The 15,300-nt window shown below is 38.9% G+C and overlaps 1 protein-coding gene across 1 annotated transcript in view; it reads left to right on the top strand.

Annotated features, from left to right (window-relative positions):
- Positions 1-15,300, top strand: part of ctdp1 (CTD (carboxy-terminal domain, RNA polymerase II, polypeptide A) phosphatase, subunit 1) — a 75,388-nt gene that overhangs the window by 24,226 nt on the left and 35,862 nt on the right. The window contains 1 exon segment of the mRNA XM_069176421.1: positions 13,436-13,647. Coding sequence (XP_069032522.1) covers positions 13,436-13,647 — 212 coding nt within the window.

Below are 15,300 nucleotides of genomic sequence, written 5' to 3'. Positions count from 1 at the left end.
TCCTCTCCAGCTCACCCAAATATTGTCAAACCAAGATGGTGATGACCAAAATGACATACTGGAGGCTTCAAATGGCAGTTCACAAACCAATGTGTGGGTTGCTGGTGGGTTGCTACCTGTCGTTAGCTATCTATTTAAGCTAACCAGGGCATTTCTTCAACATAACTCCTCACTCTACAAAATAGTATTGTGTGTTATGGCCTTGGATGTACTGCTAGATGACTACTTAGGCATTTAGCCAAGCGTGCTAACATTTCCGACCTACATTGAAGCAGATAATCGTACTGATAAGTCTGTTGCATACAATTTTCTTTTGTTTTATTTTTTGGAAAGACTAAAGTCACAGACACTCCTTCTCTCATCAATGAGTTTTGCTTGTATTGCAGCCCTATACACACTGCTTCAGTATGGTAAGAAATCCAAAGCTTCACAGGCCGTCCATGCCTAGTTTCAGTTGCTCAGGTACAGTGTGATTAGACAGCTGCTATTTGAAAGAGAAGTTTTGAGACTAAAATTTGATTAACCAGTATTTCCTCCAGATACATGACAAAATAGTCCATGTGTTTGGAACCTGTAATGATCCTCCCTTCATTGATGGGAGATGAAACAGTCATCCTAAATGTAATTGTTCAAGGTACCGCTCAATTTATCTTTCTTATGCTGCAGCTATGGCAAAATCCAGACATATTTCACCTGTGTGTGTGCGTGCGCGCGTGCGTGTGCGTGTGCGTGGACATCAGGACGACCGTAGCAGGAAGCTAACTGGAAATTGTGTTTCTATTATTAATCTGCTCATGGTACATTATGTCAGCGATATGGTCAGAGCTTTTGTGTGATTGTGTCTGTGTGGTCAGACTGAAAAACAGGTTTTTCTTTGTCATTACTCTTTGAAAATATGAGCTGTTTTGAATAGGCTATTTGAAAAGCATATTTGAATGATTATCTGAATGAATGCAAATGTTGTCAATGTGTTATGAGCTTTTGGAACAGACGGCTTTGATTCATTGTTGGCACCATGGATAAATTCAAAATGTCAGGGTTTCTCATCTGAGTGGGGCTCGAGAAGTTTGGTTGTCTTTCACTAAATATAAAGCATCTCAAATAAATTGGTGCACACATTTATTAGTTGTCAGTGCTCATATTATGGAGGTCTTGTCTTGTATGATGAGCAAGTTGATAATTGGTGCCACTAATATGCTAATAACTTATCATGTGTGAACTACAGAAATAAGATCCTATTTCCTTCCCTCATTCGTCTCAGTAGAGTGTAAAGTTGTCAGAATTACTGTCGATATAATGCATTTTTATTGATCCCATCTCATCATTTTTAGTACAACAGCACGATACCTGCATGTTTTTATTTCTCAGTACTATTGTACAAAAAACTGTCATGGCAGCATGGACCTGACATTAATTTTCAGTCTTAATTAAAGGCCAACCTCTTGCTGATGTAGCTGTATTGTGGTTGAAGATCGAGTTGGTTAATGAGATATTCAGTGCTCACACTGGGCATTTTTCCCAAAACACCAGCTGCAATTATTGTGTAAATGTGACATTTAGAAGGCTTTACCATGAAGCTGAGTGAAGTTCATCATTGAGCAGGATTTTTTTTATTTTTCTTATTGTTTTTGCAATGGAATAATGGACTGACTCCTGCATTGGTTCAGGCCAAGCTTATCTGTTTCATTTTGAGGGCTCAAAAGTGTGTAATATATTCAAAATTGAAATGTCAGGCATATTTTCAGACACTCAAACAAAGACCCAAGGCTGTAGTTTGACTTTGTTTTGACCTGTACCGACCAATAGCTCACCAGGTAAAATCTCTGTTTAGCTTTTAGCTAATATATAAAATATTATAAGTATTATCAAAATAAATGATTACAAATCTGGATAGCCCAGACTGTCCTGAAAAAAAGACAAGATATAGCATGAATGGTTTGCCCCAACAATGCCCAATATATGACTTTAAAAGTGAAGGTAGTGAAATCACTCTGAAAATAGCTGAGGGTTCATGGGGTTAAGGGTTTGTTATAGCAACCTGCCCGCTAAACACAAATTTGCGCTTTTTAGAGACTTACCACCACCAAGGCTTGGAAATTTCTCTCAGGCAGTCCTGATTTGGATGTACGACTGTTTGCTCCTTGTAAGCACAACTAACTTCTTGTTGAACATCTGCTAGAACAGTAAAGAAATTCACTTGAAGGTAGGATCCTTTGAAGATATACTGCATTTCAAATGTCATCCTCCTGTGACTGCCTCAGCTAAAGGGCAGTTTCTGACATTCTTAAACACTCCAGATCTTCGGGGGCAGATGGAAAGAACCATCCTTAATTGGCTGGTGCAAGGCACACTTCTGAGTCAGGAAGTCAGCCTCGTATTTAAATGTCACCAACGGTTACATGGTCGTATGTGTCAGTTTACCTGGTGCAACATGTGCAGAGTCGCCCAGCAGAGAATATCGGCAGGGGACCAACTGCGTGACCTTTCTTTAAAATTGCTCTTCCCTTGTTGGTTGTTGGTTATGTGATTACTGGGACTGGCTGGTAACACCTTAGTGCACCACGTGGACTGTTACATTGCTTTGTTAGACATTATTATTCAGGCCATATGTGGTTGTCAGCTCGAGCATTGTCACTTTTCAAAAACTCCAGTTGGAACAAATTGGCAATAATTCATAATTCATTCAAACGCATTTCCGTACAAGACACGTAGCCCTATCCTAAACTACATTGTAAAATAGAAGTGCTGTTCAGTTGCAGTATGTCCAGTGACAGGCTGATGCAACAGTAAGGCATTTGAAATGTGTAAAGTGAGTAAACGGTCTCGCCTTTATCGATGATGTTCCCATCTGTGGTGTCAAATCCAAACAGCTTCCAGACATTAGCAGTACTCAGATTGTTATTCAATCAGAACTACTTTGTTCTATTTAACGCGAGTGCACAAAACAATTACAGCTCGGTTTACTGGCAGGACAGCATTGCGCACAATGGGTCAGATGGACTTATATATACTTGATCATTGCCAAAATCTGCTTAACCGCATGTTTTCAATGAGCTTTTCTTTGTCATAATCAGAGTGGACGCTACAGTGACTCACTATCGCCTATTGAGGCGCAAGGTGGCATCACAACACAGAATGGGCCGTGGCTACCAGGTTAGCGTGCGATCTGCAGTAGAAATCTATCCAACACAAAACATGACCCTCTTTCACATAAAGTAAAAACTTTTGGCTCTTCACATTCTGTTTATAATTTTAGATCATTTCCGAATGTTTTAAACTAAAATTATTGCGTATTGTACCTTTAATGAAGCTTTTAAGAATACATTGGTTCCTTTAGATGAGAATCGTGTAAGATGTAAAGCAGTATGTCTCCTCCCAGCTCAGCTAAACTGTCACCGTCAGCTGTACGAGAGGTGTAGAATACTGGGCTGTAATATTCATATTCATATTATGTGCAGGTTAATCACCACCAAAGAACAATGATATATTTGCAATTTTATTGATGGATTTTTGCTGTCATGAAACTATTTTCGTGCATTTCTGTTCATTTCAAGACCTCCTCCAGTGAAAATCAAGTTTTTAATGTCCGCGTGGACTTTTTATATGCTATAAGATGTATCATGAAATCAGCAGTCAATACCATGGCTGAGTATTTCCACTTTAAAATTGGAGTGACACAGATTTAGACAGCCAGGTTTTCCTATGTCACGTAGCAAAAGAACCAATCCGCTTGCAGGGTGTGGCTTTCTATAACATTGAGCAGCAGGATGGTAGGCTGCGGGGTGGGTGGAGATAAAGGTAGAGACTATGCACATTCATTGATCTGTGCATACTGAATGAAGGCAAAAGTGAATTGTTAAATCTAAATCCCTTTAAAACATGAGCAGATTTTTTTCTTGGAAAAAAAAATTATAAGTAATTTTGATAACCGTGACTTTTTGTAGTTTAATCAATGCCAGGAGACGTGCTTTAAAACAAACAACCTTTCATCCCACATAAACAAACTTTGTTTTAATGAACAGGATAATTGAGAATTATTGCATTGGTTTAGCTCTTCACTAATTAAGTCGACATTCCTTCCTTTTGCAGCGTTCGAGTTAAATATAATGTCAGACTCCTGGAAAATGTAGTCCATTAATGATCAAACTGACTGGGCTCAGAAAATGGAAATAAATTAAATCCTGGTATGTTTTGGCTCCATAAACAAACAGCCAGCGAGTGATTATTATCCGGAGTCAGGTGAGGATTTAGAAGCAGGTCGGTGGTGGTGTGACGTGTGATCCCACAGGGGCCCTCGGAGACACTGCTCATTAAGCCCGGGATCATCAGAGATCTTGCACAGTCATCAGTCACTGTGATCCCAGTTTATCCTCCGCCTGCAGCTATTGATCTCTTACATACTTGGTGAGATGTAATCCAAGGGAATTACTGGGGAGGACAAGTTTCTGAATGAGTCTGCAGAATATTTTTTATTCTATGCTATGATAGATAGCAAAGATGTGTATTTTTGTTGTTTGGTAATAAATTTGAGTCCTTACAATCGGTCATAATAATGAAGGTTTGAAAAGGAAGCTGCTTTTCAATTTCTGACTTATCTACCGTGGTTGTATGATTGAGATTGATTTAAGATTTATCCGTGGAGGTGCACACAACCTTTGTATGGTGGTTTCACATGAGAAGGAGCAAAACTAAAGGTGAACAGACATTTGTCAGCAGACAGTTTGACTTGTCCAGCCTAGGTGGAACTAACATTACATTATTAGCTGCTACAGTTATAGCTGGAATTCAAGGTACCAACAGATTTTTGACACAAAGGAAAAGAAAGTTGTTTTTGCTGATCGCACACTCATGTCAGCCAAATCCAGACGATGAGCAACAGCACTGTGGCACTGAAATATTTGATGCAATTATTTTTTTCTGGTCTAAAAAAGTATTGTCTAGGAACCAGTATGGAAGTCAGTGTTTTTATGCCAATATTAAAATGTTTAAACGATACCCAGCCCGACGAGAGACACCTGCTGTCCAATGTTGAAAACATTTGAGGTAGTGTGACCAGGTGTCCCCACTTCATGTGGGACAGAAAAGCCTTTTGAGACAATGTTCCACATTCTGATTGGCTCAAGTTGTCAAAAGTCAACACTGCAGGACAGATGCTTTTTCTCAAATTTGGAAATAAAGCAACAAAGACTTTTCCAATGAAACAAAAGATGAATGCCACACAAATAAGGCAACAGCAGCTACAATAACTCACATTTATATCACTGTATCACTTGCTGCCAGGTCAGCAGACCTCATAAGACCATTTACTGTGAAACTTTGTGAAAACTGCATGCTTTACTTTACATGAGAGTTCAGAAAGTTGCATCAAAACAAAATGTTTGTTTAGTCTTTCAAATGCTAAAGACCTAACTTTAGGTTTTAGCTTGAGTGGACGTTATTCTTTTTTTTTTTTTGACTGCATCTCAGCAATGGTAACTTGTCCCACATTGTCCCACACAAACATACTCTTTGCCCCACATTTGGGTTTTCCAAAGCAAACTGTCCGATGTGGTGTTCACACAAACCATACATTTTGCTCAAAGAGGGAAATCATCTATCTGTGGCAATGAGTGTTTGGTGCTGTCCGCGGTGCTGAAGTTTGAGTTTCACTGCCACAGTTTTTAAAGCAGCGGCTTACCAGACATTAGACTTGCCAGACCTGACCAGAGCTATGAGGTCAACCGTTATGCAGACACAACCAGATGCTCCTTGTCAAGCCACTGCATCACCAGTCTCTAAATCTGAAGACTCTGATTATTTTTTCTGCTCTACTTTCCATTTGCATCAGTCCTTGGCAGCCTGACAGAAGTATCTTCTCCGACTGTGTCAAGATGTCCACTTTTGGTCCAAGTTTGAAAAGAAATTAACATTCATTTCAGCGGGAGTAATTTGGTCGGAAGATTTTCTGAGCTGCACAGATTCAGAAAATAAAATATATAAAGATATAAAAGCTCTCTGAAATCTGAAGTTTCTGAATGAAATCTCCGAGGTAATGTTTTCAGTTCAGCTTTACATAACTCCCCTCAGCTCACCTCCGCTGCGGTGTACCACGTCTTTCCGAGACGACGGTGGAAAGAAGCCAACTTCTTCCTGTTTGCAGAGCCGCTTAAGAATTCTTGTTCTCAAATCATTGTTTCATTCTCTGCAGTTGAGCATTTCAGCTTCCCTTCATGTAGGAGGAGCAGGCAGAGGCGGAGTGAAGGTGTGAATTTGTGTTTTGATTGTTCACATCAGAATGCCTTTGACTCAGTAGATGGATTTGGCCTTTGGTTTGACCCCAAAGATAATGAACAACTCAGGTGAAGGAGAGTGGTGTTGGAGGCCCTGATTCGGCAGTCCTTACTTAACTTTACCTTTGGAATTTCATTTACTATTAGGCACTACGTCTTGACATCGACTTCTCGTACACATTTGCATTCATTTCCTTTTCCCAGGGGCCTCAGGTGAGGATATTTTATCCCGAAGCAAAGCCCTTGTCGCCTACACTAAATGGCCTGTCAACGGTCTTACTCTATTTAGTAATCGGCTTCCTGCCCTTCTACCACCTCGTACCACCTGTCACACATGAAGTCAGTAGTTTTAGCACAGTATGAAGCTTATGTAACCCTCCTTCAGTGGGACTTTGCTATGTAAATGTATCCCTGTGCAGTCCTCAGTCTGGTAAAGAAATGAGCTGCTCGTTCCTGCACAAACAAGAAATTTGTCAGGACAATGGGTGCTAATACGGAAAGGTGTCAAGCTCTCACTCCGAGTCTATAACTCACTCTTTATGCTGCTGAATATTTCCTGCAGATGTATGACTATGTTTCCTCAGAGGCATAGATATTTTTTTCCTTTAAAGACAGAACTTAGGCAAACTTTCTTGAAAACTTTCCAACTTTAGAAAGTTCTTTTCTCGGCTGACTTTGTAGCAGGTGAAACTCTGAAGTATTTACAGATGATTGGTAGGTCAGCTGAAAAGAAGTACTACAACTGAAATAGTTTATTTTTTTTGATGAAAATCAGTTTATTATTTTTAGTTGCATTTAGTTATTTTATTTTTGTTAGTTTTACTCTACATTTTGCGAACAAAAACTTAAAACATTATGTAATGCGTCCGGGTTTATTTTACTCATTGATTAAATTCCAAATTCTAGTTGCTTGTGTTGGTTTGGGTCAATTGTTATTGCCGCTGTTTGTTCTTTCCACTTCAGAGCAATGTGATAATTTAGAGGCTTTATTCACTTACTTGTCAACTGTCTTAGTTTACCTTGAGAAAAGCAGCTAAAACACCCAAAATTAGCAAACACCAAGAGGACGACTTCAATGGTTGACAGCCTACTTTGTACCTGCACGCTCTTCTTCCAATAGATTATTTACACAAAAGATAGCCAACTGAAAGTTACTTTATTCTGATAAGATTTAAGAGGGTCTAAACCACCTAAAAAAAGTTGTTTTATTAAAGGCATTGATAAAACTTAACTAGTCTGAGGCATGAGGCAGTTCCATTAATAGAAGAGGTGGATACTTTTACGAGAAACTACTTCTCGGGAAAATTTTGACTTTAATATGTCTACCTGTATGTCCAGTTTTGTTATTATTCACATAACATCTAGAAATTGATGGATAGAAAAGCCTTTAAGTGTTATTTGAGTTTTAACAGGTGGCAATATATCTGGATGAAAATAAAACCATCACTGGACTGTCGGACTTAAACCTGGCAAGGTCTTAAAGATATTTAGTAGAGTAAGAGGTTAGGCAGGAACTTAATCAAAGTCCTCTGTAATGGCCAATTTCATCTTTAAATTGGCTTCAGCGCAGGTAAAAGTCATTCCTCCCAGCAACAGTCGTTCACTACCCCCACAGTAACTACTTCACCTAATTGCTGGCTTTCATATCAAAATAATTTATTTTATCAATTTTAATAATTTATTTTGCAGCACAATGATCTTTCATGGTGTAAGTATCACCTTAAGCCAAAATTAAAGTCTAAAGTTGAAATATCTACGTCCAAAGGTCACAGGGGAATTTTAGGAGCTGTTGATCTGCTGTCATGTTTGACCACCGATGGTCAACGACTTTGGTCGACCTCTGTTGTGTTTTATTGTGCAAAATATAAATAAATCTGATTTGACTTCATGTATCGGTTCATGTCAGGCCCTTTATACAGAATAAGATAAAAGATGACCACTCGCACTGAAGCATATAACGTTGATTATCTCATAACATTGCATGCCAAAGTTTGCAATGTATTCAGGGATTAAAACTCTCCATTGTCATGACGGACTTCCGTCAATAGGTAAAGTGAAAGTTTGTCATTCCGCCTTGCATATTCAAAATATGAAGAAAACGCTCTTGTCGCCCTGCAGTGCCAAAGCCCTGAAATTTTAAAAGGTGAAGTTGGTGAAATGTGATGGAGATGGAAAGAGATGGAGAGGAGCGGGCAACAAAAAAGGACCCTATTGAGAGAAATTGAAGCGCAATGTGAAGCAACTGTATTATTGACCAAAAAAGGAACGATGAGCAACATAGATCCAAAGGATTTGGCAGCTCAAGACTGGATTACAGACTCTGATGCTCTCCCTCCAATCACATATCTAATCATTGTAAATTATTTAGTTTTTGGACTGAGTACACAGCTTTCGAGTTTAAAAGTTTGAAATTCCTAGAAGCTCATGAATAGTTTTGTGATGGTGCCAAATCTTCTAATTCGCAAGCTGGCAAACTGCGGGAGCACAGTCAGAGTACTTAAAAAACGGAATTATTGTTTTCTTTGGTGTTATAATTAGATAAATAATAACATGCATCGAAAAGTTATGGAGCAACCAAAAGTTGTATGACTAAAAACTGAGTCAAACCTTGGCATCCTGTCGAATGATAATCAACACCTTCCCGTGTTTCACATGGATTTCCCTCTACATTTTCATCAAGTCCCTCCAAACAGACACATCATCACAGCAGATCGCAGGGTTGTTGCAAATAGTGCGTAAAAAAAATAGCTAAGCAACTGAAGCATTTGCCCAGGAATCACATTTGTACTAAACTCTACTTACAGCTCGCAGTGATGGGACCAAGAGCCTGCCACTACACTCGCTTTGAGGGGGCGCCTTGCTGTGCTTTGAAAAGTTTCATGGTGGGCTCTTTGCATGGCCTTTGATTACTGCCAAGAAAAAAGGATGCTGTGAGAAATTTGCCTCGCTGTTTGTGGGGATTGTTAATGCATCCATTTCTGCCAAGGTTGTAAGATCCTTCCTGTCAGTGAACTGTAAATTGCTTCATAAAAGGTAGTGGTCAGAAGCAGACGAGGCTCCACTGGTCATATACTTCACTGTACACTGCCTCCATAGTATTTGTCTGCACTGATGCATGCACAGTTTGTGGAGGTGTTTTGCCTTTAAATTTATATATTCTGGCTCGGAAATTTTGCCTGTGAAAATGTCTGGATAAAGTCGTTTTTCAGACTCTACACTACTGCAATCATGCCGCATGATCCTGCAGCTCCTGGACAGTTTTAACCATTTTTTTTTTTACAAAAGAATGAAAATTTAGATAATTTTGGGGATTTTACTGTAAGGAGTTTTTACCCTTCAAGCCTTTGGATAGTTTCCCTATGGCATCACTTGATTAACATCTGAGAGTTGATGGTGGAGACGTGGTACCTGCCTGAGGCACGCCATGAGGCGTAACCCTTCACACCGCTTGTGCGGTGCGATTCCAATTTAACTTGGAAAGTAAAATTAGTAAGCTAAACTAACTAGCTCACACTTAGGGCGCTTTTACACCGGTCTTGTTCGGTGCAGACCTCCGAACTTTTCTGTTTGGCCAAGATAGCAGATGTGAGAGGCGCCTCTGACCACGGTACGGAACCAAGGACCAAACGTTTGTCTGATCAAACCTATTGTAAAATGGAAAGTAAAAATCAGCCACGGTATCTCATTGGGAAGGGAGGAGACAAAGTCACGACGTAAGTGATAACAACAATACAGCTAAAACCAAATGTAAGCTTTAAAACACTGCAAAAGCAAGAACCTTGATTTGGACCTTGTTGACTTTCGGGGAAAACGCTCTAAGAAAGTGGGCTTTGAAAGAGAAAGTTCATTAGTCTCGCTTGCAAATTTAAGCACTGAGTCCCAGTTGTCGTCAACTCCTGCTCCCTCTTTCATTGGTCCGGGTGTGTTGATGGCAATTTTCCAGACTGTGAAAGGCAAAGGCAACAAGTTGTCCTGTAGTCTCAGCAATCCGTAATCTTTGATTCAAATTATGACAGTATTAAAAAATGATTCGATGGTATGTACCATGTATCTGCTTAGATGTCCTTTTATCATCCAAACTTATATGGATTTTATTTACTTGAAACATCTTAAACACATTTTTACAAATATTTGTTGTCCATGGTTTATGTCTGAAAGCCAACCGATGTCTCTTCCATTTGTCTTTCTTAAGTTATCATCATATTTTAAATATACAAATAGTTTTCCTTTTAAATCCTCAGCTGTCACAGAATTAAGGCCCAGTAGATTGTTAGTTTTGACACTCGTGGAAATAGTGATAGAAAAATTGCAATAAGACAAACATTTATGCAGGAAAAAAAGCAATATGCATCAAGATGACATCTTAAATTGGGTGTTGCTGACTGCGGGAACAAACAAAACTCTGTTTGATGTATTATTTGTTTCTCGCCTTATAATTTGTCAGTGACCCGTGGGGTTAATGTCATTGAAATTTGATTCAGCAAATGGAGCTGGAGTAGAGTTTAGACTGACCTAACATTTTCATAGTTTTTCCTTCCTTTTTTTTTTCCCCTTATCCACCTTACCTCGGGCTCCTTTACCTTCTACCTTCACCAAGGTGTTCTTTGGCTGTCCAAATAACCAACAACAAGGCTTTAATGAGTCTAGCTCAATGCCAGTAGTGATCCTGGCTTTAGCCCCAAGAGTACATCCCTGTGCATTACTCCCAGTTTTCCCCTCAGTTATATGCGTTTAATGAGTCCGTGGACAAAAGGTTGCACATCTGCTGTGAATATATATTGATTTCCATTGATCTGATGGCTGTCAATTGACTAATCTGTTCTAAATGGCCAGTACCCTTTGGCATTTCAAATTATGAGCTGCTGAAAGAGTATGAGATTGATGAGCTGGTGAGGTTGCCTCCAGTGTTTTAGCAGGATTTTCCCACTGGACTGATTTTCTTTGTTGTATTTGGTGATACACTTTTCTTCACAGTAAAAACTTGATGTGATTAGTTTGTTTCCTCACCTAAAATATAATTCCATCTGTTCAGCATGGATAAAAAAAAAAACCCTGTTAAGTATATTGTTGTCCAACACAACAGACAGAAATTCTAGCTTTGTGCCTCCTGACAATATTAAATTTTATTTTAGACTTAAATCAAATAACGTCTGAGAGTCTTAACTGTTTTTTTGGTGCTCTGCGGTCTTTTTGAATTGCAGTGGATTATATTGTGCCAGTGTTTCATAGTGATATTGGAAAGACTGCACTTTTAGAGTCTTTTAAATCCCTTTTCTGGCTCAAGCTTGTTGTCATTCTGCAGACAAAATTTGGGACCAATTGGATGTCTCCCTGATAAAATGGATATTTTATAATGGATAAAAAGCTGAACATCTAAAGTGCCCAAACTTCTGCACGGTACTGTTTAGGCATTGTTATACACATATGTTTGGTATGTGTTGGTTATAATAATTGACAAGGAATTGCGATAAAGAAATGCCAAGTTTGCAATTATATACATGGTGCAATCAAAAGGTTCAGAGACTGTTCCTGTTGTGGATGAACAGAGTGCATCATATTAATGTGCATGGAACAGAAATGGAAGTGGAACTAACATTATCACATTTTTGTGTTAAACTTTTAGGGTACAGAAATAAGTCGTAGGAAGCTGAATTAGATGAGTCGGGCTGATGGGGAGCGACAATTGTCTCACTGGTGCTTTCAGAACACACTGTGAGCAGGCATGTGAGAAAACTCAAGTCCCATCGGGCCAAAGTTCAGGTCATTTGTGGCGAATATTTTCTCAGACATTCAGAACATCACAGTTGAACTCGGTGTTGACAGTCTAACTCTGCATTATTCACAGTGCACAACCCTGCAAATGTCAAAGAAAACACACCTGGTTGCGCTCCACATCTGATGCTTCTTCTTACGTCTTAAATAGTGATAGTGAGAAACTACACTGCTTTTCTCCATCAGAGAGCACTTTTAAGGTTGTTTTCTTTTGGAAAGTCTCTTTCTTCTTATAAAGACAAATTTAAGGGATCCTTGTTTTTGTGTAAAAGAAAGGATATCGGCTAATAAATATATATATATATATTTTTTTTTTATATCAGCATCCAAAATCTTTAATAACTAAATTCAAAGGTATAGTTGGATCTTTTGGGAAATATGCTGATTGATTTTCAGCTCTGTGGAAAGACTGATCCCACTGTGTCCAGTAAATACAAAACTATAGTTGGCATCTGGTTAGCTTAGCACAAGAACTGAGACCAAAAAAACGCTTTCCTGGTTGTTTCCAAAAATAACAAACTCTACCAGTACCTGTAAAACAAACTTGTTGACATATCCTGTCTTGTTTTTTTATTCGTTATCAAATCGTGTTATATGAAAAAAGAGTGTACAAATGACATGTTGGGGTTTTTAAAGGGGTTAAATGCTGGATTGTTTTTCTACTTGTCTGCTCTTTATGATAGTTGTATCCCCCTGTTTCTGTTTTTTTGCTAAGCTGACCAGCTGTCAGCTATAAATTAATATTTATCCTACAGAAATGTATATTTGTGTTCCAACTATTTAGTTAGATAAGAAAATTGATACCACCGGCTGTGTGCTATGATTCTTGTTTAATTCTTGAACTCCTTGAACCACTGTATCTGCCACATAAAATCTCTTATCAGCCTCTTAACTGTTGATTCCAAGTTTAATCACCTCCCAAGATTACAGTACACTCGATAACCTAATTATTGGTAAATGAAAAACTGCTTTCCAGATATAATTAGATGCATAATTGGACTCTGCAGTGCATCAGGGAAACTGGCAAATGCATGTGGTTCCTCTTTGGGCTGAAGTTACTACTTTTAATTGAACATATCATTATTCCTATTTAATGATCACCTACAAGATAAAAGTTTAAATGTGCAAAACATGAACTATGATATCTGATTTAATGGATCTACCATACAAAATAATGAAAGCAGATTGATTTGTATTTATTGGAAGGAGAGAAGGTAATTAATCTCATCTACACTTCAGAGTTGTCCAAAATGCAAAACAAGTATTTGAGTAAAACAAGTGTTTTTGTTGGTTGTGGTATGGACAGATGATATTTATGCTGTTGGTGGTCGGTTTTAAGATGTACATTTTAAGAAAAGCTCACAGAAGCTGTTTTTATTAAAAAAAAAAATTAGGTGGACGACATGTTAGGCGAGGAGAGCGACAACGAGAGTGAGGGCCGAGGGAAGGAGAAGCCAGGTACCGAGGAGATGGAGGAGGAAGGGGAGCAGCAGCAGCCAGGAGCTGGACAGACAGCGCGAGGGGGGCTCGGTCCACAGGCACACAGCGGGGAGGAGAGGCTGCAGACGCCATCCAGTGAGGCCGGTCTGTCTCACGGTGTCCCGAGGTGAGGCACACAACTTCCTCTCCCACCTCACTGAATGTTTTTGTGCCTCGACTGCGACAGCTCTTCTTCACTACAATGTGTTATAGGGTTCTCTGTCACTCGTTATCCCTAATATTTACTATTACATGTTTCCATTATCAGTTTCTGACTGTCACTGTGTTGGCACTCGCTGTTGATTCTTCTCATCTTACATAAACACCTCTGACTCAGAACGAATGTTCAACTGAAATTGCATTTTTCAACGATCGAAGTCCATTGAGCATCTTAGCAGAGTGTGCTGTATATTTTCTGGCCTCATGACTATTATCGTAACACACCACTTCATCAGCACTGCTATGCTGAAGCCAGACGGTCTGGGCCGTTGCCATGGAGATTTAATTCCAAACAGACAGCAGGCATTCGAAGAGTTCGGAACATATGAGAGTCTCTTATTGCTGAAGAACAGGCCGAGCTCGCAGACTGCCAGGACTCAAGTCTCTCACGACAACATAATTTTTCCTGCCTACGGTACATTTTCAATGTTGAATATGTATTAATTAAACTAAATAATTTGCCAGTAAATCGTATGACAGTTTGCAGGGTATCTGCAGCTCTTGAAAAGTCAGTTATTTTCACATATGACGGTCTTATGTGTTTTAATTCCAAGTTTATATCAAAAATCTCCCCGAGTCAACAGCACCGACGTGGTAAATAGTACAAAATAGAACCAGAAGGTCTACATCTAGACAAGGAAAAAAATACAGTACAGCTCTTGTGTCTGACTGCATTTACATAACTCCCAAAACTACAGACATTCCTGAATGTCCGTATGAGCACAATGTGTATTTCTACATTATTTCATCATTTTTACAAAATCATTTCAAACTGCCATTGTTTTGGTCAGGGATGTTTTTTAAAAATCCTCCTCTGTCAGTGTTTGGACTTGGAGCACTATTTAATAGTTAGAAATATATATCACACTGACACCTGCGCTGACAGTAGAGGACAGATCTTATTAGTGCTTATTGTTAGATGCTGTCTGGATAAACACAATAATGCAGATGTGTTGCTCTCTAAAGAGAATTGGAATCAATTTTGAGTTCATCAAAAAGAAGTAAACCCCTTCTTACTTTTTAAGGTTTATTGGTAAATATATCGACCAGTGCGAACACTAGAGGAACTACTCTTTTAATACAAGGAGGCAAATTTAAATTTATTGAAGTAACATAAAACATGTGTCTCTTTCTTGTCAGTTTATTGTGGGCAAATACAAAATGAAAGTCAGATTTTGTCCAAACTTGCTGTGCTTTAAAAGACAAAAGTTTCACCCACTACATGTACTGTAATCAAAAGAGTATGCTACACAAGACGTTATGGATGTCAGAGAAATCTGGTAGTCCTCACCAATGCTGTAGTTACCACGATTCTCACTATCAAATTTGATATAAAAATACACCAGTCAAATCGAAGTATAGATAGAAAAGCTACTGCACACAATCACAGGATTATATGTTGACAGACTAAATCATAAACTTAGTTTACTAATCTCCTCTAGAAGAACCATTGTTTCACCAGATAAACAGAGATTGCAAGTCATCACACTTCGGTCGGCTGAACAGAATTCACAGCCGCTTGTCTGAACTCTGCACCTCTTTCTCCAGACTTGAGTTTCCT

The sequence above is a fragment of the Embiotoca jacksoni genome, unplaced genomic scaffold (genome assembly GCF_022577435.1).
Source record: "Embiotoca jacksoni isolate LCO1_2020_lvr unplaced genomic scaffold, fEmbJac1.0.p SCAF_7, whole genome shotgun sequence".
In the NCBI taxonomy this organism is placed as follows: domain Eukaryota; kingdom Metazoa; phylum Chordata; class Actinopteri; family Embiotocidae; genus Embiotoca; species Embiotoca jacksoni.
The sequence above is the reverse complement of the archived record's forward strand: the minus strand, read 5'-3'. Positions and strand labels throughout refer to the sequence as shown.